Consider the following 25,109-nt stretch of genomic DNA (forward strand, 5'->3'; position numbering starts at 1 on the left):
AAGATTTGCTTAACAAGCAATACTGGTCAGTAGACATGGTCTATAACTGATTAAAACCATTTTACAGCCCAATAAAGAAAACAATACTTAAAGAGGCTTCCAACTAATTCACTACATATAACACATAGTTTAGATGTGAACATCATTCAGAGTCATTCAAAGTGTGTTCGGTGTAAATATAAACTCATCATACTCACTCAGAACAGCTCATAGTGGTAATAAATGTGATTTCTAAAGAGTTAAAACACTCCCTCTAAAAAATCATTTTTCCCCTCAATTTAGCTAATTAGCCAAGTAACTCCCCCTATCCCCCTAGAGAGAAAGGAACAGCACATGCCTTGTCCAATACATGTGAAATCAGACCCTGACTCTTTTTTAAAATGCCACTAATACAATTTCACCAGGCAGCATCATTAGGTCACATCCCTAGCTCTGAAACATCAGCTCCATTTTAATGGCAATAAATTTAAGAATGGGATAGTCATAAAAGCTCTTCTAGGTGTAATATGTAAATGTCCCAATACTTTTGGTAAGTAACACTTTATAATAAGAGTACATTACTTAACATTACTTACGACAACAGAAAAACGTAACTAATTATTAATTGCCATTAGTTAAGAGATTATTAAACATTAGAATCATAGATTTTTTTAACTAATGTCTTGATTCTAGGCATGTCACAATAATTGCAATATCGAATTATCATGCAATAAATTAACATGATCTCAAAAATGTTGTGATAGGTAATCGTGATATCATCTACTGTGTTTATTCGTAGGTTTGTTCACAGATATAACAGTGAGCCAGACATGCTTCAATAACTGTGACTCCATACACACAGTGTGGACTAAAGTAGGTGAAAAAAATAAGTATATAATTCCCTAATATTACATTTTGCTGTCTTTAAAAAGTGTATAATAACTTTTTTATGCTATTCTGTTATCATTATGTCAGTGGCATTTAAAATGACGAAAATATCGGTTATCGCAATAATTTCAGGAACAATATATCGTCCACAAATAATTCTTATCGTGACAGGCCTACATGATTCATTATTGTTTACAACATTCTTCAGCATTTAGTTATTCTATACATTACTTAACCATTTACCAATGTTTATTACTGTCATAACTACTGTTATTTGTGACCCTTATTGTAAAGTGTTACCTTTTTGTCTATATACGTACATTTTTTTAATTAAGAAACACATTTTAATATCAGACAAAGATAACACAAGTACATATACTCATCAAATTGAATGATAATTTCATTTATTATGGGTAAAACATTTTTTTTTAATCAATCTAACCCTGTATGAAAAAGTGTTTAGGCCCCTAAAGCTAATAACTTGGTTGTGCCACCCTGTCAACTGCCAAAGTGTTTGTAATAACTGGCAATGTGTCTTTCACATCTTTGTGGAGACCTCCTGGATGAGTTGTCCATGCCTCCTGGAGAAGTTTACCACTGTTACATGTTTTCACCATTTGTGAATAATAGCTCTCACTGTGGTTCATGGGAGTCCCAAAGCCTTAGGAATGACTAAGAAATGACCTTTCCCAGACTAATTCATGATCAATTACTTTTTTTTTGTTTAGTCATCTAACATTTTTTGAATTCTTGAATTTCCTCAGATCAGGGCTTAATGTGCCATCTTTTATCCTGCTTTGTGTTGTCAGGTTGTTATCTTTGTGTGATATTAAAATACGTTTGATAATCTGAAAAATGAAAAATGTAAGTATGACACAAAAGTGACACAAAAGAGTCAAATTCTTCTACTTTTTCACAGCACTGTATTTGTGTTGTAGTGATGAATACCTCTGTTCTCTACTGTATGCACCACAGCTGTAAAACACTGATGAGTGAACCAGGGGAAGAGGAAGTAGTAATAAATCTGATAAAATATGGAAATGAAACACTGACCTGGGCCTCCACCTGCCAGCGAGATATGGAGGTTTTTCCGTCGTAGCCCGGTTTAAACTGCAGCGTGACGGTGCGCGGGCCGATGTTGGAGATTGCTAAATTAGTCGGTGGACCGGGAAGCTCTACACAAGATCAGGAAATATATGGAAATAAAATTATTCAGAATATAATATTCTCCATATTCTACTCAAAACCTAATGTGTCACAGTGTATTACACATACGCATGGCACTATGTTGCGTTTACAATAAGTCTCAATTTTAGAACTCGAATTGTGGCGCCATCTAGAGGCCAGGAATATGTATTACAGTAAGTGTATTGCTTTCTACACTTCTAAAATCATTACTACAAACAGACAAATGATTAAATAAACAAATCCATTCATTAATTGTTAACCTCTTTTCAGAGATAAGCTCTTAGCAGTGGGTACCAATCATTCCCTTTTCTGCCTATATTGTCCAACTCTGCACTCTTAAAAATAAAGCCTTGGGTCAACAAAAAAAAATATTAGTATAAAAAAATATATAAGTTTAGTTTTTTTTAGTGTAGCCTATCATTACCAAAAATGTTTTTATTAATCTTGTTGATTTGCTTATATTATATATTTGCTGAACCTTTTTCTTTTGCCCCTAATGTCAGTTTTGCTGAAGTTGTCTTAATAAAGTCAATCAATGTCAATATTTTCAATTATTCAATACTTTGGTCACACAGCTTATCCCTCACATACTTAGACCTGGTGGCTGGTGGAGCCTCTCTACTCTTCCAGAGTGAAATCCAACATGTCCAAGTGGTAGGAGAATTCAGATGGATGAGAAAATTAAGTTGTCCAATAAAGATAATTAAGTTGCCAGAAAATGACTTTTGTATTTTAGTGTTTAATGGAATATACTGTATTTAGTCTGCGTTAGTCAGAAAAGTGTGTTGAAACAACACTTCCATTTTTAATGTCACTAAAACTCAATAAAACAATAAATGAAAATAAAAATCCTGCCAAATTCATATACCTTTTTTTTTTCTTGGAACAGGGTATTCATTTAAGTATTGGCTAAAGGCCAGCAGAATTACTTTTTAGAGTGTGGGGTCTTTCCAGGCCAAAGAGGAGATATAGGCTCCCCACCTAGTCCTTGGTCTCTCCCCATGGTCTCCTCAATGCTGGACGTGCATCTCTAGTAGCATCCTTATCAATTGACCAAACCACCTCAAGTGTGGCTTCTTTCCCCAAAGGAGCATTGGTTCTACTCTGGTCCCTCAAGGAAGACTAAACGTCTCACCTTATGTCTAATGGAGACCCCAGCCACGCTTCTGAGGAAGCCCATTCGGTCACTTGTATTCACATCTCATACTTTAAGTCAAAACTCATCGCTCATAACCATAGATGAGAGTAGGAACGAAGATCAACTGGTAGATCAAGAGCTTTGCTTTTTTGCTCAGCTCCCTTTTCCTCACAACAGTGTGGAAAAGCTTATGATATCCTGAGATAACTTGTTAATTCTACTGCTGAATATCATTATATTAACCCTAAAACCTAAAAGAGCCAACAAACCTTACAATTAATGCATTGCATTGCATGTATATGTGTGCGTATGTGTGTATAATAACCTGGTGGTACTCCTGATGATATGGTGGATGAACTGAGTTGACCCTGGCCTTTAGAGGTCATTGCCGCCACCTCGATGGTGTAAGTGGTCAGAGCGGTCAGTCCTGTAACTCTGTAGTCCAGAGTGACGTTGGGGAGGTAGTGTGTAACACGGGTGTTGGTGCGGTTATACTCCTCCCACGAGATCCGATAACCTGAAACACACACATGCACATCACACACAATCCTTTATATATTTAATATTTATAAATCAGCAAAGTGTGATTTTAGCAATATAGGATTATTATGGATGTGCATTAATGCTATCCCTTCTATTTACTGTAATATAAAGCAGGGTGGTACAGGTTTTTCACAGTAAAGGAAAATAAAAAGAGGAGGAATAAATCACCGGTGAGAACGCCGTTCTTTTCATTAGGTTCTCTCCAGCTGACTTTCAGAGACGTGTCCAGGATCTCTGTAAAACTTAAATGACCCACAGCTCCTGGAGCTACACAGAGAGAGACAGAGAGAGAGAGATCAGAATGATATAATATTACTGATTATAATTGTAGAGAATTTCCGTCAGTAGTTTGTGGCACCAATTCAGGTACCACCAAGGGGCACTTTCTGGCAACACATGGTGTAGATTTGCTAAAGCTGCTAGCTTGAACCTCCTCTGTTCACATTTACAGAATTCAGTTCCTGCATTAGTAAAGTGTAAAGCACATTTGTGAGGTCAGACAGTGATGTTGGACGAGAAGGCCTGACTCACAGTTTTTGCTATAATTTATCCCAAAGGTGTTTTGTTGGATTGTGGGCAGGCCATTCAAATTCTTCCACACCAAACACGCTCATCCATGCCTTTATGGACCTTGTTTTGTGCAATGAGGCCAGTCATTTTGGATTAGAAAAGTTCCCGTAAAGTTGGGAGCAAGATATTGTCCAAAATCTCTTGGTATGCTGAAATATTAAGAGGTCTACGTATTGTTCTCCTTGCAACCACCAAACCTAGATGTGTTCATCAGCTTTCAAGACAGATAAAAGTGATTTGTCTCTCCAGAGGACACATCTACACTGCTCTAGAACCCACTGCATTCAACGCTTTGCATTGCACTTGGTGGTGTTAGAATTGGATGCAGCTGCTTGGCCATGGAAACCTGTTTTTTTAAGCTCTCTGCGCTTAACTGTTCTTGAACAAATCTGTAGGCCACATGACATTTGGAGGTCTCTAGTGATTGAGTCTGCAGAAATGTGGTGACCTAATGGGTAAAATAACAAAAAAAGATGCTGAGCTTTCAGACCTTAAACAATGCAAAGAAAACAAGTTTATATTCATAAAGTTTTAAGAGTTCATAAATCAATATTTGGTGGAATAACTCTGGTTTTTAATCACAGTTGTCATGCATCATGGCATGCTCTCCTCCACCAGTCTTACACACTGCTTTTGGATAACTTTATGCCTTTACTCCTGGTGCAAAGATTCAAGCAGTTCAGCTTGGTTTGATGGGTTTTGATCATCCATCTTCCTCTTGATTATATTCCAGAGGTTTTCAATTTGGTAAAATCAAAGAAAATCAACATTTTTAAGTGTTCTCTTATTTCTTCCAGAGCTGTACTATGCTAATACTATAAATACTAAATGTGTGAGTTTGTGTGCACATCTTACTGTCTTCATGTGTGTGTATCCTCTTTGCGGCACTGCGGGGGCCGTCGCCCGGCGTGGTGAAGCACAGCACTGAGGTGTAGTACTGAGTGAACTTCTTCAGTCCGCTGATGTAGCCCACGTGAACACTGTCCTGGAAATTTGGGCGGACTGTTACCATCGTAACCTCCTCCTCCTGACCCGGCTCCCATGCCAGCAGCTGAGGGAAACACACACACACACACACACACAAACACAAGTTACTACGCAAGAGCTGGTAAGTTAATGGGGTGATAAGTGCCTCTGTTTTCCTGAACAGTCAGAGAACAGGCATCAGTAACCTGCAGGGGGCAGCAGAGGCTTATACAAACCAGAACTGCTGGAGAAACATCTGACACCATAATACACATATCAATACACTGAATACCAGAGAGACACTAGATACCATAGAAACACTGGACACCATAAAAACACTGATACCACAGAAACACTTGATACATTCATTCCACAGGAACATTAGATGCCCTAGTTATTTAGTGTGAAAGAGTGTGAGTGCATATACAATACTGGTCAAATGTTTTAGAAAACACCAATTTTTACATTTATTTTTGCCTTTTAAGCTCTTTGTGCGGTAAACTGCCAGGGCCTTTAAGAAAAACAAATGAACTAAAAACTGCAGCTAAACTGCAGCTTTGAAAATGGATTTTAAAAAAGGTCAATAAGCAAAGCCTTTGTCTGTAGTAAAGCAATTTCTACACAACACTGCACATTCAGCCTTTCATCATAATAACTAGGGAAAAAGACAGAAACAGAGAGAACTCTGTAACTATTTAAAGTATAAGTCTCTTATTTTGAGAAATTACAGATGATGTTAGAGAGCAGTGAGTACTGTTTCCTACACCTTCAAAAGACTCGTGGAACCTGGAGAAAACTGGTAGGCTACAGGAAGAGTTACGTCTGGCTGACCCACATGGCAACAGCTTTAGCCTTTAGCTCAGATCAACATTGAACTAAGTCTCAGTTTCAGCAGTGAAGAGAAGAATTAGAGAACTTACAGGTTAAAACTTTTTAAAAACAATAGTGTATGTGTGACCTTACCTTGTAGCCCTGGTTGATGCCGTTGATGAACTGAGGGTTGGGAGCTGCCCAGGTGAAACGGATGCTGGTGGAATTCACAGCTTCAGCTTGAACATTCCCAGGAGCAACAGTGGGAACTAACAAAAGAGACAGACAGACAGACAAACAGACAGACTTAAGTCTTTAAACCCACTTGCATGAAGTTTATCATGAATCTGACATATACTTTTTTATGTAGATTTTTCTCAAAATTTGATTTAAAGCAGCACTATCTGAATCCAGCATACAGATAACTGCCTTGCCCAGTTGTTAGCATCTTGGCTCTAACCCTGCTGACTCTGGCTGTTAGCATCACAGCTAACCCAATAAAACCCTGCTCTGCCATCCTGCATCCTGCAAACATCCTATCTGTGGGTGCTTTTTTGTGTTTATTAGTGATTTGGATCTGTAGATGCTTAGCCCCTCCCCAAGAGACAAGACGGTGTAGAGCAGGACAAAATACTCAGGTGCGAAAGGATGTGTTCAATTAAAACACTCCAGATGTTCACAAATGCAATAATCGAACAATATGTTAAAACAATGCACATTTGAAATTTTGTAGCAGAATAGCCCTGATGCTAACAGTCATGCCATCTCAGCAAGGTTGGGGCAGTTTAACTGCAATGCTAACAGCTAGCCTAAGGAAAATTTGAGTCATGATGCTAAGAGACTCAGCAGCCAGGCTTGTTACTGTTGGGAATGCTAACAGCCAGGCTCATAAGGGTTAGAGCTGCAATGCTAACAGACACAGCAGCCAGGATTGGAAAGGTTGAGGCAGCAATTCGAACAGACTAGGGCTGCAACGATTAGTTGATATAATCAACAGTGTTGACTTCAACTTTGTTGACTTCAAATTTCATTGTCGACTAATCATTCATTTGTAACAGTACCGCAATGTGTGAAGTGCTGGGGACAGAAGTGCAATGGGAGATAAGTTAAAGGGCTCACTCACACAGGTTATACTCAGTTTTTGTCTCCAAAAGTGCCCAAACACAACAGATTACAAATTTAGTCACTAAATATCAGTACTTTCCACATTTAAACAACATCTAGACACGGAAATGCCTTTAAAAACTCATGATCAGCTGTTTCTATCGTTTTTAGAAAAAAAAAAATCATTGACTAATCGACTAATCGAAAAAAAAAATAATAGTTAGATTAGTCGACTACCAAAATAATCATTAGTTGCCGCCCTAGAACAGACACAGCAGTGGGGCTCAGTAATTTTGGGGCAGTTTAGCTACAAGGAAAACAACCAGGCTCATGAGGGTTAAAGCTAACTTTAACGCTAACAGAGACAGCAGCCAAGCTTTAGCTGTTATGCTAACAGCCACCATTAGTAGGGCCATAATGGTGATGCTAAAAGATGCTGCAGTTGGGCTTAGCAAGTCTAGGGCAGTGTGGCTGTGATGCTAACAGCCAGTCTCAACTGAGTTGGAGCAGCCATGATAACAGGCACAGCAGCTGAGTTCTGCAAGGTTGGAGAGCTTTAGCAGTGATGCTAACAGCCAGCTTTGGTAGGATTAGGGCTGCTATGCTAACAGACACAGCAGCCATGCTCTGTGAAGTGCTAGTGACTGAATATGAAGCATATGTTTTGGTCTGAGATGCTGGTACTCTAGTGTCAAAAAATGCATAGTGTTTCTTTAAAATGTCATATTTTTAACTGTTTAGAAAATTGTTCTTTTAAGCATTTAAAATGATAATAAAACACACCGCTGTAAATCGCCGTGCCCTAGAGAAACCAGGAGAACAGGAGAACGCAGATGTTTACACTGCCTCACGATCGTTTATCTGCATCAGACCCACTCCAGATGTTCACAGCTATTAAACCCAATCATTAAATTAATGGTTTATTTTGCGAGATTCTCATTTTCTTCGGGATAGACAATTAAACCCAAAGCTTCTTCCTCTGTTTGGAAATGTTTAGCTCTCGGTTCCTCATCCGTATGGTTCCCTCTGAAGGACGGAACCGAGAGGGGTAATTAATCAGCGGTGGCAGTTAGTCAACAGGGCATTTAATCAGCAGGGCTTTTTAGGCAGCGGGGGCAGTTAAATCTGCAGATGGGGAATCAGTGGGTGGCCCTGAAGGACGATTAAACACACCACATACCCCCAATCAACCCCAACACACACACACACACACACACACTCACACTTTGTCTCTGGCTGGACGGTAGTAAATGAACAGACTGTGCAGTAAATTGAGTTGTGGATTGGAAAAACTTTTCCAGTTGATCCTGTGACCTCACTCACTTTCTCTTTCTCTCTCTCTCTCTCTCTCTCTCTCGCCCGCGCTCTCTCTCTCTCTTTCATATCATTTTCATATAAAATAATAACATGTTTCAAGAACACATTGGAGTCAACACCAATTGGCAGGTCCACCTAAATCGCCTGCATTTACTTGTATAGGATGTCTTAATCAGGTCCAGATCCAGATACGATCCATTGTTTTCGTATCTCAATTAATCTCAAAATCATAATATCATTGAAAAGGTACTTTATTTCAGTAATTCAGTTCAAAATGTGAAACTCATAAATTATGTAGATGTATTACACAGAGTGATCTATTTTAATAGTTAATTTCTTTTACTGGCTTACAGCCAGATAATTTTAATATTATACAAGGTACTTTTAGCAGTGTGGGCAGTGTGCCAAGTTCTGCTGGAAAATAAAATCCGCATCTCCATAAAAGTTGTCAGCAGAGGCAAGCATGAAGTGCTGTAAAATCTCCTGGTAGAAGCTGTGCTGACTGTGGATCAACACCAGCAGATAACATGGAATTTCATTTTCCAGCAGGACTTGGCACACTGCCCACACTGCCAAAAATACTAATTGGTCTTATATAATATTCTAATTTTCAGAGATACTGACTTTTGGGTTTTCATTGGCTGTAAGTCATTAACAATAAAATAAATAAACTTCTAGTATAGATCACTCTGTGTGTAATACATGTGTATAAGATATGAGTTTCACATTTTGAACTGAATTACTGAAATAAAGTTACTTTTCAAAGATATTAAACATTTTTTTTGAGATGCCCCTGTATATAATATTTACAACACTTGAAAAAAATGAAGATCTGATTTGGGCTATCATATGGATTCACAGAATGGCTGGGGTCACAGTGTGGCAGTGTAAACCTGTCAAACCCAGTGTTCTTCAGTGGATCTTTAGTCACTGCAACAGGTTTAAAAATTACAGAATCCAAAGGTTCTATTGCTAGACAGTTGTCAGCTCAGATTAATTTTAGAGTGCTACACCTGTTTATTCCTTGTGTTTTTTTTTTTTTTGTTAATTAAAGGCACACTATGCAAGCTTTAGAGGCTTTTCTCACGAGACTCCCCCTACAGGCCCGGAGAAAATCTTCACTGTCGAGTTGCTCTGCTGTTTCTTTGATTGCTCTCCCTAGCAATGTGTGATTGTTTTGAGCACAACAGACCGACAAAGGCAATGGAAAGGAATTTGTGCATTGCATGGTTAAATGTATAATACAATCAGAAAAAAAAAATTGAATCAGGTCGTCAGTAAACGCTAGTCTAGAGAGACACACTAGTTTCGTGAGTTTTTTTGGGTTAGCAAACGCAACTAGATCTTGTACCAGTTTCTGATTTACGTAGCACTTTTTAAAACAAACTTTGAACCAATTTATTTTCCAAATACTGGGCTATTTAGTAAAGTAAAGACACTTACCTGGACTAAACTTCACTTATGAAGCAAGCTTGCCAAAAAAGCCAGCGATGGAAATGCAGTTATCTAGCTTTTAGCGAAACAACAATGCTTAGCCAGCAAGCTAGTGAGCTAGCTAAAGATCTAACCAAAACATCCATAAAAACTGAGGAACCTCAGAGAAATGTCTACAGACTTCGCCACCGTGATTTTAGAGCTGCTAGCATCTAGCCTGACTTTTGCTTTCTACTGGTGACATGTATCTAGTAATCTGCCGTAAAACAGATGTCTTCTGAACTTGCAAGCGTGTTTTTCCCCATAGAGTAAAAAGGAGGCAGATAGAACCTTCATTTACCATGTAATTACCCATTTATGAATCTAAACCAGTATGAAACTCTTTGGTTAACTGAAAAATGTTTCATAGTGTGCCTTTAAGGTTTTTAAAAAGAGTTTATTCCGTTTTTGTTGGAGTAACTGTTTCTGTTAGTTTTGGTAGCAAGCATTGCAGCATTAGTGAGGTAGCCGGAATGTCAAGACAAAAGTCAAAGTCAATCCCAAGAACACTGCATCAGCTGTTAAGCACGGTGCAGATAGCATCATGTTCAGAGAGGCTGTTCTGAAACTGGTACACTGCATAAAAAACTGAATGGAATAATGATAAAGAAGAACTAATTCACCAACTATGAGCTGGGTTTCAATACACTCTCCACCCTCCACCCCCTGATTGATGATTTCCAAGGAATGGCCCGAGAACATCCATTCTCAGAGCTCCGCCCTCACCTCCTTGAAGCGTCCACTCTGTAACCTTGTGGCTGTAGACCCCCAGGCCAGCTCCGTTATACGCCGCCACCTCGATCTCGTAGTTGGTCCAGATGATGAGGTCTTCTAGGAGAAGGTTGGTGACATCTGGGTTGGAGATGTTCTTGTACTGGATGTCCACTGGTAGACCCGTTAGACGATAGCTGGAACGTAACATAGAACACTGAGGTCAGTCTTGGACAGGTATGGGTTGGACAATGCTACAATTGCTGATGTTTTGAGGATGGATCCATACAGAACCAATTTTTGTAGAACCTCTAATTTGGTAAAGAACCTATAGAACCTATAGAAGTGATGAATTTGATGAGTTTGAAAAGTAAAGATGTTTGATGATCACCACCCAACCTTATCCCCAACTCCTCAGCTAAACCCGAATCCCAAATCATCCCAAAAAAGTACGAGATAAAGCTCCACCATTCTAGAAACATTCCAGAGAACACAGTTGCACTGATCCACAGCTTAATGCTGACGTCTGGCATTTGGCATGGTGCCAACAGGTTCATATTTATATCTCTGCATGAATTTCCCAATCTGTGTCAGCAATGGATGCAACCAAAAGCAGCAGAAAGCTTTCTTTAGAAGGAGCGTCCACAAACATTTGGACATACGTTGTGAATAATGTATAGCGTCTATTCTATGCCTTTTATTAATGCAGCAGGTTTTTGTGAGTGAAGAAGAGCAGCAGACAGTTATTGTGAGATAATCCTCCTCTCAGACCGCCTGAGGGTCTGCAGGATATAGTGTCAGTTCTGTACACACCTGTCTCAGAAATATGCAGAAACTACTGCAGAGCGTCTGAGGATTAGACTCAAGGTAAAGCCCTGAGCACACTGACCCTGTGTTCTACTACAAACACCAAAAACTCTCTGTGTTTCACTGCTTCATGATTTATGTTCCACAAAACTCTGGATATTACAGATTTAATATGAGTTAAAGTTAGGTAATGACAGGGTTTTGTCATTATTGGTGTCTGGTGGAGAATGATGGTGTTTGTTGGGAGAATTGTGCTGCTCATTTGGAATTAAAGTGTATTTTATTTAGACAATGATGGTGATGGGTGAAGAATTGTGGTCTTTTATTCAGAGAATGGAGATGTTAGTTGAAGAATGACATGATTTGTTGAAAAATGATAGTGATCAGTAGGGGTGGGCAATATTATATATTGCCCACCCCTAGTGACCAGTTGGAGAATGATAGTGTCAGGTAGAGAATGATGATGTTTTATTTTGAGATTAATGCTGTTATAGAATATCAGTGTCTAGTTGGTGTAATGTACGTGTTTCATAGGCTACGTTCACATTACAAGCCACATTACTCAAATCATTTTTTTTGTTGCTCAGATTACATTCGGCTATCTTGAAGGTTCGCATTCACAAATGTAAGTGATCTGTATCTGTGTGTAATGTGAACGAATCTGCCCATGAAATGCCTCACATGCTCACATTGATACGTGAATAAATGTTGCCTTCTTCACCAACAGCAAAAAATGTCATATTTGAGAGGTGACTCGCAGCTTTACAAAGGGAAATGGATGAGTTTGTTAGCAGCTCATATGTGGAGCATCTTTTGCTGGAGTGGAGAAACAGCAAACAGCTGATCTGAAGTACTTGATGCTCAGATCAAGGAGGTGAAAAAAGACCAGGCTGTTTGCTTTTGCTGTTTTTTTGCTTTTGTGGATACAAAAGAGAAGCATGTAGTGCATGAGTAAAAGATTTGACCGATTTGTCCGGTTTGACTGTTCACATATATGTCGCCTGCCCATGCATAAGATACATATCCGATTTAGGACCACATTCAATGGATTTGACACGTTCACCCACACTGAGCGAAAATTCGTATTTGAGTCACTTCAGACGGGTAATGTGAACGTAGCCTAAGAGAATTATTGTGTTTCACTTTGAGAATGATTTTTGGTTGCATAATGATAGCGTTTGGCTGAATATTTATAGTGCTTATGGAAGAATTATGCCTGGCTGCTTGGAGAATGTTGATGTTTGGTAGAAAATGACAGTGTTTGGTCAAGATTGGTGGAAGGGATATGGACAGGAATACCTCTGCAAATGGGGTTAAACTTTCCCAAGCAATGATTAAGCTTAGCTTTAGACAAGCTATCTGTTTCAATATATGTAAATATTCATTCATAGTGGTCTATACTTCAGCAATAGGTTCAAACTTCATGTTAGAAAGATGAGACATTCAACTCCGAGAACACCGCGCCAGCTGTTAAACATGGTGTTGGTAGTAACATGTTCTGGGGCTGTTCTGTAAAAGTTGCATTGAACAAAGTCAATGGAACAGAGAAAAAAAAGAGAACTACAGTGCCTTGCAAAAGTATTCGGCCCCCTTGAACATGTTTGACAGTGGGGATGGTGTGTTCAGGGTGATGAGCAGTGTTAAATATATTTATGTCTGAGGCCTTAAATGTGGCAAAAATGTTATAAAAGCAACACAGCAACACAGTGTAAAAGCAACACAGCTCATCACTCCGAGCACACTATCCCCACTGTCAAACATGGTGTTGGCAGCATCATGGTTTGGGCCTGCTTTTCTTCAGCAGGGACAGGAAAGGTGATTAAAATTGATTGGAAGATGGATGGAGCCAAATACAGGACCAGTCCAGAAGAAAACCAGTTGAAGTCTGCAAAAGCCCTGAGACTGAGACGGAGATTTATCTTCCAACAAGACAATGATCCAAAACATAAAGCAAAAAAAAAGTGTTGGAATGGCCAAGGAAAAAGCTGAAAACTGCTGTTCTCAAACGCTCTCCATCCAAACTCACTGAGCTCCAGCTGTTTTTCAAAGAAGAATGGGCAAAAACGACAGTCTCTCGATGTGCAAAAGCGTCTCGCAGCTGTAATCGCAGCAAAAGGTGGCGCTACAAAGTATTAACGCAAGGGGGCTAAATAATATTGCACACCCCACTTTTCAGTTTTTTTTTTATTCTAAAAAAAAATTCTAAATACCAAAAAAAGGTAGGTTCACTTCACGATTGTGTTCCACTTGTTGTTGATTCTTCACAAAAAAATACAATTTTATTTCTTTGTGTTTGAAGCCTGAAATGTGGCAAATAGTTAAAAAGTTTAAGGGGGGCGAATACTTTTGCAAGGCACTGTATTTGAGAATTCTTTTGCATGAACTCAGAAGCTAGAAGCACAACGTAAATGTGCTGATTTATCATTACATATATGAACAGCAGAGGGAGCCTGAACACCATTTTACAGCACACCTCCCTGATAATACTATTCAACCTCTTTCTCTTTCTCTCTCTTTCTCTCTCTCTCTCTCTCTCTTTCTTTCTCTCTTTGAATTGAGTACACCATATGGGGCCTAAAGTTTGGCATAAATATTTATGTCTGCCGAGCCAAAAGCAGGCTGCAGTCTGTCAGTGCTGAACAGCGGCCCAGACACCAAACTTCCACACATATCCCATTTAGTAAGGGGCTCAGAGAGAGAGAGAGAAAGAAAGGGAGAGAGAGAGAGAGAAAGAGAGAGAGAGAGAGAGATTTATACCACAGAATTAAAACACAATATGGTGGAATGTGAGAAGACTGTCAGTGTGAAGGAGGTGGAACAGCAGGAGGGAAGCTGCGTTGGTGATTTGGCTCTCTATAAAATGATAATGAATAATAAAACAATGATGATACAAAGAGAAAAAGTCTGTTATTTGGAGTGTGGGGTTCTGGGACAGTGCTGACGATATCAACACAGAGTCTGAACTGAATATTTGAAGACCGATCAGTAAAAGACAGCCCATAATGTTATAATATAATATTTTACATTACATTACATTAGCAGATGTTTTATCTAAAGCGACTTACAAATAAAGATGTACATTAACAATAGAGGACATAAAAGTTCAAGGCAAAATCATAGTTAATTGCCAGCAAATCAGTGATTGGTCGTTTCAGGATTACTGCCTCTTTAAAGTGCTCTTTACAGTGCAGTAATCATTGGTGTTTGGTTGAATGTTGGTCTTTTGTGGACAGTGATGGTGTCTGATAAAGTATATTAGCATTGAAGGTGGTTGCCAAATGAAGATGTATGGTGGAAAATGAGGTGTTCGGTGGAAAATGTTGGAAAATGATGGTGTTTATTGGAGACCGTGGTGTTTGTTGGTGAATGAAGATGTGTAGTTGGTGATTGGTGAATATTCTTGGTCTTTGAAGAGGAAAAATAGTGTGTGGTGGAGAATGTTGGACAGTAATAGTGTTTGATAGAAAATATTGTCTAGCTAATGTTTGATGAATGGCCTTTTGTGGACAATAATAGTATATGGTGGTGAATGAAGGTGGTTGGTTGAATAATAATGCTGTTGGGCTGGAGAATATTGGTGTTTGGTGGAAAATTAAGATATTTGGCTGGAGAATAAGGAATTTGGCTGGAGTCTGAAGCCGTCAGAATGCTGATGTTAGGTTGGAAAATCATGGTGTTTATTGGAAAATTAAGGCATTTAGTGGGAGAATGCTGGTGTTTGGTGAAAAATGAAGGTTTTTGAATGGAGAATGCTGGTGTTTTGCAGAGAGTGAAGGTTTTGGGCTGTAGTATGCTGTGTTTGGCTGGATAATTGTGGTGTTTGGTGATAAATAGTGGAGTTATGTGTCATAACTAAGTTTTGGGAGTGATCCACGCCCTCACTCCTCCCACTTCCATCCCTATTTAAACCGTCACTTCCTCTCTACCTACTCATTGAACAAACCTCGCACCCACCTCCTCCCCATCTTCCTCCTTCTTTAATTTTATTCTCTTCTCATGTTTCTCTTCATGAGAGGGGGGGCTTCGGCTTCACGCTTTACAGCGAAGCTGCCCCGAACTCCATCCCAAATACTAGTCGCTCCCCCTCTTTCTTCTTCTCTGCCCAGTCAAGGGCGTGGGTCAATACTAGCAAATTGGTGTTTGACAGGAGAATTATGTTGTTTGTTTAATTGTTGTTGGTGTTAAGTGGAGAACAAAGGCATTTGGAAGGAGAATATTGATATTTCGTGGACAGTGATAGTGAGAGAATATTGGTGTCTGGTTGAAGATAATGGTGTTTTGTGAACACTGTTGGTGTTGCCTGAAAAATAGTGGCACTTGCAGAATGTTGGTCTATGTTTGGTGGGGAATATTGGTGTTTGGCGAAGAATTAAGGCATTTGGCTGGAGAATGAGGAATTTGGCTGGAGTCTGAAGCTGTCAGAATGCTGATGTTAGGTTGTAAAATCATGGTGTTTGTTGGAAAATTAAGGCATTTAGTAGGAGAATGCTGGTGTTTGACTGGAGAATTATGGCGTTTGGTTGAATATCGTGGGTGATCTGTAAAGAACAAAGGCATTTTGATAGAGAATACTGATCTTTTGTGGACAGTAATAGTATCTGAAGAATAGTGGCACTTGCAAGAATGTTGGTTTATGTTTTTGTTGAAGAATGAAGCTGTTTGTTGGAGAATATTGGTGTTTATTTAAGAAGAATGGTGTTTGGTGGAAAAGGATGGTGTTTGGTGAGAAATTACCTATAACAGTTTGGTGCTAAAGATGTTTGTGTTTGTTGTTGAATGATGGTGTCTCATTAAGATAAATGATGATGGGTGAGGTGTTTGTTTGATAATACTGGTGTTTTTAGGACAAATGTGTGGTAATTGGTATTTTTTGATCTTGGGCTCCCTCTACAGTCTAAAGTACAGTAGACTGTACTTTACTTTAACTCCACTGCAGTAAATACCAGTAAATGTATGTAAAACTGATATTAAATCAACACTAGAGCAGAAACGCATGGTGTAGAGTTAACTCCAGCTGGTTTGCAGGCAGTGGTGTGCAAGTGTGAGGTACAGTGTGATGCAGTAGCGAGCGCCGCAGGGACTGACCGGATGACGTATCCTCGGAGCACGCCGTTCTGCTGGCTCTCAGGGGGAGGCTGCCACTGGATCATGATGGAGGAGTTGGTTCGGCCACTGGCAATGACATTCTGAGGGGGGGCACTGGGGGGTTCCTCTGGGAGAGAGACCCTGAGAGACATAGAGAGAGAGAGAGAGTTTAGCTTTAGTGTCCAGAGAGCTCTGCTCTGACCTTCATCAGGCACTTCAGCCTCCTGACCTGTCCACATACTGCAATACTACATCAGTGAACTGTTCACGAGTGTTCACCTGCTGTTAGCATTTACTCATCAATATTCACACACTCACTACTGACATCTGAGACTTCACTACCGTCCAGACAATCTGTCTCATAAATACATAAATAACACACAATGTTTTCACAGGGGGAAAAGGCTTAAACCTGGAGGTCGTTATTCAAGGTCGTTATTGAAGGTTGTTATTCGAGCACACTGCTGACTACCAAACGACACAACACCATAGAGGAGCGGAAAACAGGAGTAAACTGAAAAATCTAAATGATATAATTAATTACAGGACTTGATACATCCTAATATATTAAGCTGTTTCAATTACAGTGGTATAACGATAAAGATTCCTTTATAAATCATTGGTTGTTCGGATCAGCAATTTCAGTCAAATATATCATAAAGAAGATGAACACAGTGATATTTGAGAAGTGAAATGAAGTTTATAAGATTTACAGAAAGTCTGCAATAATTCTTTAAAACAAAATTAGTCAGGTGCATAAATTTGAGCACCTAAACAAAAAAAATACATCAATATTTAGTAGATCCTCCTTTTGCAGAAATAACAGCCTCTAAACTCTTCCTACAGCTTCCAATGAGAGTCTGGCTTCTGGTTGAAGGTATTTTGGATCATTCTTCTTTACAGAACATCTCCAGTTCAGTCAGGTTTTATTCAGGTTTCTGATCATGAACAGCCCGCTTTAAATCACACCACAGATTTTCAATAATATTCAGGTCTGAGGACTGAGATGATCATTCCAGAACGTTGTACTTGTTCCTCTGCATGAATGCTTTAGTAGATTGTGAGCAGTGTTTAGTGTTTAGGGTCGTTGTCTTGTTGAAATATCCAGCCCTGGCACAACTTCAACTTTCTGACTGATTCTTGAACATTGTTCTCAAGAATCTGCTGATATTGACTGAAATCCATGAAACCCTCAACTTTAACAAGATTCCCAGTACCTGCACTGATCACACAGCCCCACAGCATGATGAACCTCCACCACATTTTACTGTGGGGAGCAAGTGTTTGGATTAGTGCTGGATTATAAGGTGCATTTTAAGAGAGACTAGGACTAAGGAACTTCCAATTTAGCAGGTCTCACCGCTGGGTGGTGATGGGGGTAGCTAACTAAGTTAAGTAAAGCTAAGCTAAGTAAACAAAACTGTAATAAAAAAAAACTTTTTTTAAAAGTCAAACAAGTGCTGGATGTTAATCTACACAGATTTATCTTCTGTAAACTGTTTATTTGGGTGAGTAAAGCACTTCTGTTTATTTACTGTAAGCTTAGATTCCTTTCTTTGGCACTAATGCTGGAGCATTAGCATTAGCAGCTAACGCTAATGCTACTCCAATTTAAAATTTCGCTTTAATACTCCTTATAACCTGACTGGTAAAACTCATACATAAGGCTCACGGGATTAAAAGACACTGATGATTTTTGATAATAAGCTATGTGTTTTTTTTTTTTTTTGATGATGATGTTTTGTTGGATTATTGTGGAGAATGGTGAAAATATTCTGGAAATATCTGAAAAAAAAATGTTTAGTAAAAATATGGATAAACCTTTACTTTGAAAAAAAAACTGTCTGTACTTAAAAATGTAAAGCTTTAAAAAATATTAGTATAAATCTCAAATTTAGACCATGTGAAATGTTCTTATCCCTTATAATTTTCTAATCACTGTATGCCAAGCTTGCATGGCAATACAATGCCATACCTCCTAAGAAAGGCACACTTAAGCATGTGTGTGTGTGTGTGTGACCCTCACCGTTCTGTCTCCTTGCTGAATGGTCCTTTCCCCACGTTGTTTACAGCACACAGGCGGAACTGGTAGGACCTCGCCGGGATCAGTCCACTCACCGTCACCGCTGTGGATTCTGGCTCAATATTAGCCAACAGAATCATCCACGGAGCATCTGAACACAAATACACATAATACATGAGTTATTAGCTCATAAACATTCATATACAGTAGAATAGGAGATATTAGCTCATAAACACCCTCAATAAACACTCCTATACACTAGAATATGAGATATTAGTCAATAAACACTTCTATAGGCTAGAATAAGAGGTATTACCCATATACACTCTTATTAAACACTCATATACACTAGTATAGGAGATATTAGTCTATAATTATCATCAATAAACACTCTTTTACACTAGAATATGAGATATTAGCCCATAAACACTCTCATTAAACACTCATATTTACTAGAATATGAGATATTAGTCTATAAGCCCCCTTATTAAACACTCCTATACACTAGAATAGGAGATATTAGTCTACAAGCACATCAATAAACACTCCTTTACACTAGAATAGGAGATATTAGTCTATGAACACTCTTATTAAACACTCATATAACCTAGAATAGGAGATATTAGCCCATAAACACACTCAATAAACACTTCCATACACTAGAATATGATATATTAGTCTATGAACATCCTCAATAAACACCCCTATACACTAGAATAGGAGATATTAGCCCATAAACACTCTCAATAAACACTTCTATACATTTGAATAGGAGATATTAGTCTATAAGCACCATCAATAAACACTCCAATACAGTAGAATAGAAGATATTAGCACATAAACACTCTCTATAAACACTCCTATACACTAGAATAGGAGATATTAGTCTATGAACACTCTTATTAAACACTCCTATACACTAGAATATGAGATATTAGTCTATGAACACTCTTAGTAAACACCCATATATACTAGAATATGAGTTATTAGTTTGTAAGTACCATTAATAAACACTCCAGTACATTAGAATATGATACATTAGCCCATAAACACTCTTAGTAAACACTCATATACATTAGAATATGAGATACTAGCCCATAAACAACCTCAATAAACACTCCTATACATTAGAACAGATAAATTAGCCCATAAACACTCACTGTTCTCAGACACCTCCAGCATGTAACGGATCAGCGGGCTGTTCCCATCAAATGGTTTGGCCCAGGTCAGGTTAATCGACCTCTTTTCTGTGGAGCTCAGAACTGCACTCGGGTTCTCTGGAGCATGCGGCAGCTGCCTGTATAAAACACATCATAATAAACAATTAAACAATAATCTATTATCAAAATAAATCAATAAATATCATAAGGGAGTTGGAGCCACAGTCTCTCATTAGGGTAAATATCACTCTAAATATAAGTATTGTGATATAGGCAAGTGGGAGGAGTCAGAGCTGATGAAGGCGGGTGTACCTGACTCTCAGGTGTGCAGAGCGGGAGTCATTTCCTCCCACTGAGGTTACTCTGCAGGTGTAGGTCCCAATGTCACCTGACCATGTCTGGGAAATATGCAGCGTTCCGTTACCGTCCAGCCGTAACCGTGGCGATGACTTTGGATTCATCACCTGTCCATCCTTCTCCCATACGAACCTAAACACACAACATATCCAATCCTTAAGTAGGTCACAGTATAAAGATTTGGTATGACTCTACAGGTTTAAAATACATATAAAACGTACAGTACCAGCCAAAGTTTGGACACACCTTAAACTCAGTGTTTTTTCATTATTTGAATTAATACTAAAGTCATGAAAACTAGGAAGTAAGTTACATCGTAAAAAAAAGGATTAAACAAAACAGAATATGATTTATATTTTAAATTCTTCACATTGCTCTTGTTTAGGATGACTGTATACCAAAGTTAAGTTGGTATACAGTGAAAAGCTCTATTTGAGTAATGTCCTAATCCATATTATGGATACAAGAACTACGTACTCAACTATGAAGGCCAGTTACCCTATTTTTGTCACTATAAGGCGCACTTTAAACCCTTTAATTTTCCCAAAAATTGTCAGTGGTCTTTATAATCTGGTGCACCTTATGTATGAATTTTACCAGTCAGGTTGTAAGGAGCAGTAACGCCACTCCACTGAAGTTCAGCATTATACAGGAGTTTCAGTTTAGTTCCCAGCATTGGGGCTAGACTAGCATTAGCATTAGCCGCTAACGGTGCTAGCGGTTTCGCTGTTCAGAGGTGAGTATATTGGACTGTAATCTGCGCATTTATCATGTTAAAACAAGCTACATGGGATGAACCGCTAGCTAATATCACCCTGGCTGGTTACTCAGAGTAGTGCTGTCTGGTTAGCCTTTAAAGCTAATGCTCCAGCCTTAGTGCTGGAGAAATTTGGGAATTTAAGATTACTGTAAACAAATGGAAGTGCTTTACTCACTAAAATAACCAGTTTTCAGGAGAAAAATCTGTGTAGATTTACATTTACAGCGCTCGTTTAACTTTAAAAGTAAGTCTTTTTTTATTACAGTTTTGTTTACTTAGCTTAGCTTTACTTAACTTAGTCAGCTACCCCCCACCACCACCACCCAGCGGTGAGACCTGCTGAATTTAAAGTTCCTTAAAATAGTGTCTCTTAAAATGCGCCTCATCTGGTGCGCATTAAAAAAAGAATAAAATAATAAAATAGACGTTCATTGATAGTGCACCTTGCAATATAGTGCGCATTATAGTGCGAGAAACGCGATAATACCAAACATTTCAAGAACTTTGAAAGTATCCTCAAGTGCAGTTACTAAGACCACCAATAACTTTTAGACGAAACTGGCACTCATCAGGACTGCCACAGGAAAGGAAGAGCAAGAGTATCTTCTGTTGCACAGGATAAGTTCTTTAGAGTTACCAGCCTCAGAAAGCGCAAATTAACAGCACCCCAGATAAGAGCCACAGAGTATTTTATTTAATGCTTTTTTAAAGTTACCACATGATTCATTATGTGTTCCTTCATACAATGCATTAAAAAAAAAACATTAAACAGCTCAAATTTAGGATTCACATTCAGGGCGACTCCGACTACTGTAGAAAAAGATCAGCAGAAAAAAAATCGGATCATCTCGCAAGATCATTTATTATCACCCTGAAATCTCTGAAGTTTCTAGGACTGTTGGGAAAAGAAAAAAGCAAATCGGTCTTAAAATCAACCAGATTATCCTATAGTGTGGAACAGGCACTAGATACAGTATTGTAAAAGTCCCAGAGCGCCCAGTCAGAATTGCTGTTGACCCTCCTCACAACTGGGAGAAGACTCAGGGCTACAGAAGCCAGAAGCTCCCTGGGTCTTGGCAGCACTTACTGTAATAGGGTTCAAACACCGACGCTCTGTACAGTAGTTCCATCTATTATGAATGGTTGTTTTGTTTCGTGTCTGCAGAGCACTTTAACTATCACGTTGTCACGTCTGAGAGCATGCCTCATGTACACTGGCCCCAGTTTATCACTCCCAGTCGTCAGACTGTCTTCTGTGAGCCCACTTAGGCAAATTCCAACTGACTCCATTGGCACTGCAATACAGTGTGAATTTGGATTCTTATGGAATTATTCAGTAACCTATGGGAGTATTACAACATCTAGAGATCAGATTATTCACTAGATCTTTAATCTTCAGCAGCACTGCTGCTGTGTCTTAAGACTTGGATGCACTACACAACTTTTAAAGTCGGAGTAGACTGTAAACAGACTGGACATATTACACAGCATGAATGTTTTTTGCAGATTTTTATAGAATCTGAACCAATATAAATAAAGCACAAACTACACGACTAGACATGATACACTACATCACCAGATTCTTGACCACTCGCACCACCATGCCCATGAATCACGCCAACATGGAGCAGCATGAACTTGCTGCAGTTGTTGTTTGTGCTATTTGTGCTATGGCAAACATTAAAAAAAAACTGCAAAAAAAAAAAAAAATAAATAAAAAGGTTGGGTAAAGTGTTGGTTAGGGAGACGTGCTAGAGAGGGTAAAGTGGTGGGTTGGGAGACGTGGTTGTTTAAGAAAAAAATCTATATTTCGGTGTAACAAATTTAAATATTTTGACTAGGCTGGTACAACATATGGCTGGGCGATATTTAAAAAAAAATAGGGCTGTCAAAGTTAAAGGTGCATTATGTAGGACCTAAGAGCGAGTGTGTGAAATGGCTACAGCAGTCTAATTTCAAAACACCACAGAGAGTAGTCTGCTCCGCCCACCGCTCCCCAGCCACGAAACTTATTTGGGTTGCCAGATTCAGGAGGCTGAATCTACACAACGTTAAGACTAGTAGGAGAGGCGGAGATCTTAAGAGTACGAGTGAGAGGAGAGGAGAAATACAGCAATTCTAAACTCTTCTAAAACCCATATCTAGCGTTATATTGACTGTATGTTACCCAAGGGAGAGCTAAAGCTCCGCGATGTGCCGGACCGAGCGAGCTCCGCGGTGTGCCGGACTGCGGCTCCGCGAAATTACCTGACTGAGCTAGCTAGCCAGTTAGCTTATCTGTTCAGGAGAAAAGTAGCAGATCTGGGTCAGTCTTGGAGTCTTTTTGAGCTCTAAGTCTCCACCGTTCGAACTCACTGCCAATATTCACTCTTGTTATATTCCTGCTTTGGTCACTGAGCATTTTGAGACAGGCTGAGGCTTTTTAAACTGTGTAGCAGCTGAGGTTTAACTGAACCAGCTCTGCTAGCTAAGCTCCTTTGCTTCAGCAGCGATCGCTGTAGTGTAGTGTTACGCACTGGCAACCTCGGGGGTGGAGTTAGTGTTGGGGAACGAGCAGCAGGAGGAGTCAGAGGACAAAACAAACACAAAACCCGGGACGGCCTTCACATTTAAAATAGGAACGTACTGCTGAAGCCCTGCTGACAAGAGCTGCCAGTGCTTTCACTCAACATGTTTCCTTAATATCTGATGATACATCCTGATCATTTTATCATTTACTACTGAAAATTAGTTACATTGTGGTCCTTTAAAGCTTTAATACATGCGATTTATTTGCAATAAGTAACGCACTATTTTTTTTTTTTGGAGCGGTTTGATTGTGGTGTGAACGTGTTCTGGTCTCGATCTGACCCAGCTATAAAATATACTACTTTTTAATTGAGCTAAACTGCTAATAAGGTCTAATTTAATCTGATATATTAGCCAGTTAATATACTGCTATGAACAAACGCTGTCTCTGCTGCTCCATGCTGTTTACACACTAAACAGCGCTATGTCCAGCGCTCACTGCTTGCAGCAGTGTGACACCATTAAATACATCTGCTCTGCAGTCCCACTGAAAACACTGTGTTTAAAAAAGCGCAGCTGCAAATACTTAGCGTTCTGTTTTGAAACAGCTTCACACTGCACAGATATATGCGCTGTAACACACAATTTTCTTGCTATAGTTACTTTTTATTGCTACCGCACCAGACAGCTCTGACCAATCAGAAGAGACAATGTGTCTACGTGGTTTACTGGTGCACATTTTGGTGCGTTTAGGTTTATGCCTGTGTGAAACCAAACCAAACAGAGGGAGAAAACGCTACAACTAAACAAACTGTGTGAAAATGAACTTTTATACTCAGCTAATTAAGTTCTAATCCAGAAATCCTTACAACCAAGCTGAGATGTTTACAATAAAGTAAAAATGTTTCCTCTATCCAATTTATCATGCATTCTTTATGGGTTTATCTCCACTCAAACATAAAAGTATTTAATATTATTTTAATTGACAACACTGATATAAATAGCATTGCATTTTACATTTCTTACATACATTCTTTTATTTAAATTTAAATATCCACTATAAAAAATATTTAAAAAGTCTTAAGAAGAACAAGTGCGATTAATCACAGTTAATCACAGAATATTGTTGTGATTAATCTGATATTTTTTTTTTACAACTTTTTAAATCTGTTCTTTAAATATATGAGTGACTCTTGATTACAGTTTAGATTTCTAGTTTTTACATAACAACTGGTACCACTTTAAAATAAGACTACCTTTATAAAGAGTTTATAAATGGTTTAGTTTATTAATGGTTACTAAATAGGTTGTAAATGCCTTAAAAATCATTAATAATCATTTATAACACATACGTAGACCTGTTGTTTGCTAAATAGTGAACCCACAGCCACATAACTGAGTATTAATTATTTTTAAGGCATTTACAACCTAATTAGTAACCATTAATAAACTAATTGTAAACCATTTATAAACCCTTTATAAAGGTAGTCTTATTTTAAAGTGGTACCTTTCATATATTTATTTATTATTATTTTATTATTTTTTTACATGCAGCAAACATCATTTTATTTAGTTAATGTGAAAAAGTGGAGACTATAAAAATCGCTGCCACATTAAAGAGTTTTTTACAGGTTTCTGACAGAACCAAATGTCTATCTACTGAGATTCCCTCTGAAAGCTTATGTTTCTAAAGATTTACAATCTCAATGATCCTATTTTGAA

The 25,109-nt window shown here is 38.6% G+C and overlaps 2 protein-coding genes across 5 annotated transcripts in view; one reads left to right on the forward strand and one right to left on the reverse strand.

Moving 5' to 3' along the window:
* The window catches only part of sdk2b (sidekick cell adhesion molecule 2b), a 537,061-nt gene that overhangs the window by 45,602 nt on the left and 466,350 nt on the right, over positions 1-25,109 (reverse strand). For all 4 annotated transcript variants that reach the window (XM_049464366.1, XM_049464364.1, XM_049464365.1 and 1 more), the window contains exons 13-22: positions 20,075-20,251; positions 19,763-19,899; positions 18,606-18,753; positions 16,580-16,720; positions 10,703-10,884; positions 6,236-6,351; positions 5,162-5,357; positions 3,905-4,003; positions 3,519-3,710; positions 1,921-2,042 (exon numbers count right to left, since the gene is read on the reverse strand). In XM_049464366.1, coding sequence (XP_049320323.1) covers positions 1,921-2,042; positions 3,519-3,710; positions 3,905-4,003; positions 5,162-5,357; positions 6,236-6,351; positions 10,703-10,884; positions 16,580-16,720; positions 18,606-18,753; positions 19,763-19,899; positions 20,075-20,251 — 1,510 coding nt within the window. The remainder of the gene's footprint in view (positions 1-1,920; positions 2,043-3,518; positions 3,711-3,904; positions 4,004-5,161; positions 5,358-6,235; positions 6,352-10,702; positions 10,885-16,579; positions 16,721-18,605; positions 18,754-19,762; positions 19,900-20,074; positions 20,252-25,109) is intronic.
* The window catches only part of rpl38 (ribosomal protein L38), an 888,922-nt gene that overhangs the window by 4,420 nt on the left and 859,393 nt on the right, over positions 1-25,109 (forward strand). The gene's annotated exons all lie outside the window — the stretch shown is intronic.

Source organism: Astyanax mexicanus, chromosome 15 (genome assembly GCF_023375975.1).
Source record: "Astyanax mexicanus isolate ESR-SI-001 chromosome 15, AstMex3_surface, whole genome shotgun sequence".
NCBI classification, from domain to species: domain Eukaryota; kingdom Metazoa; phylum Chordata; class Actinopteri; order Characiformes; family Acestrorhamphidae; genus Astyanax; species Astyanax mexicanus.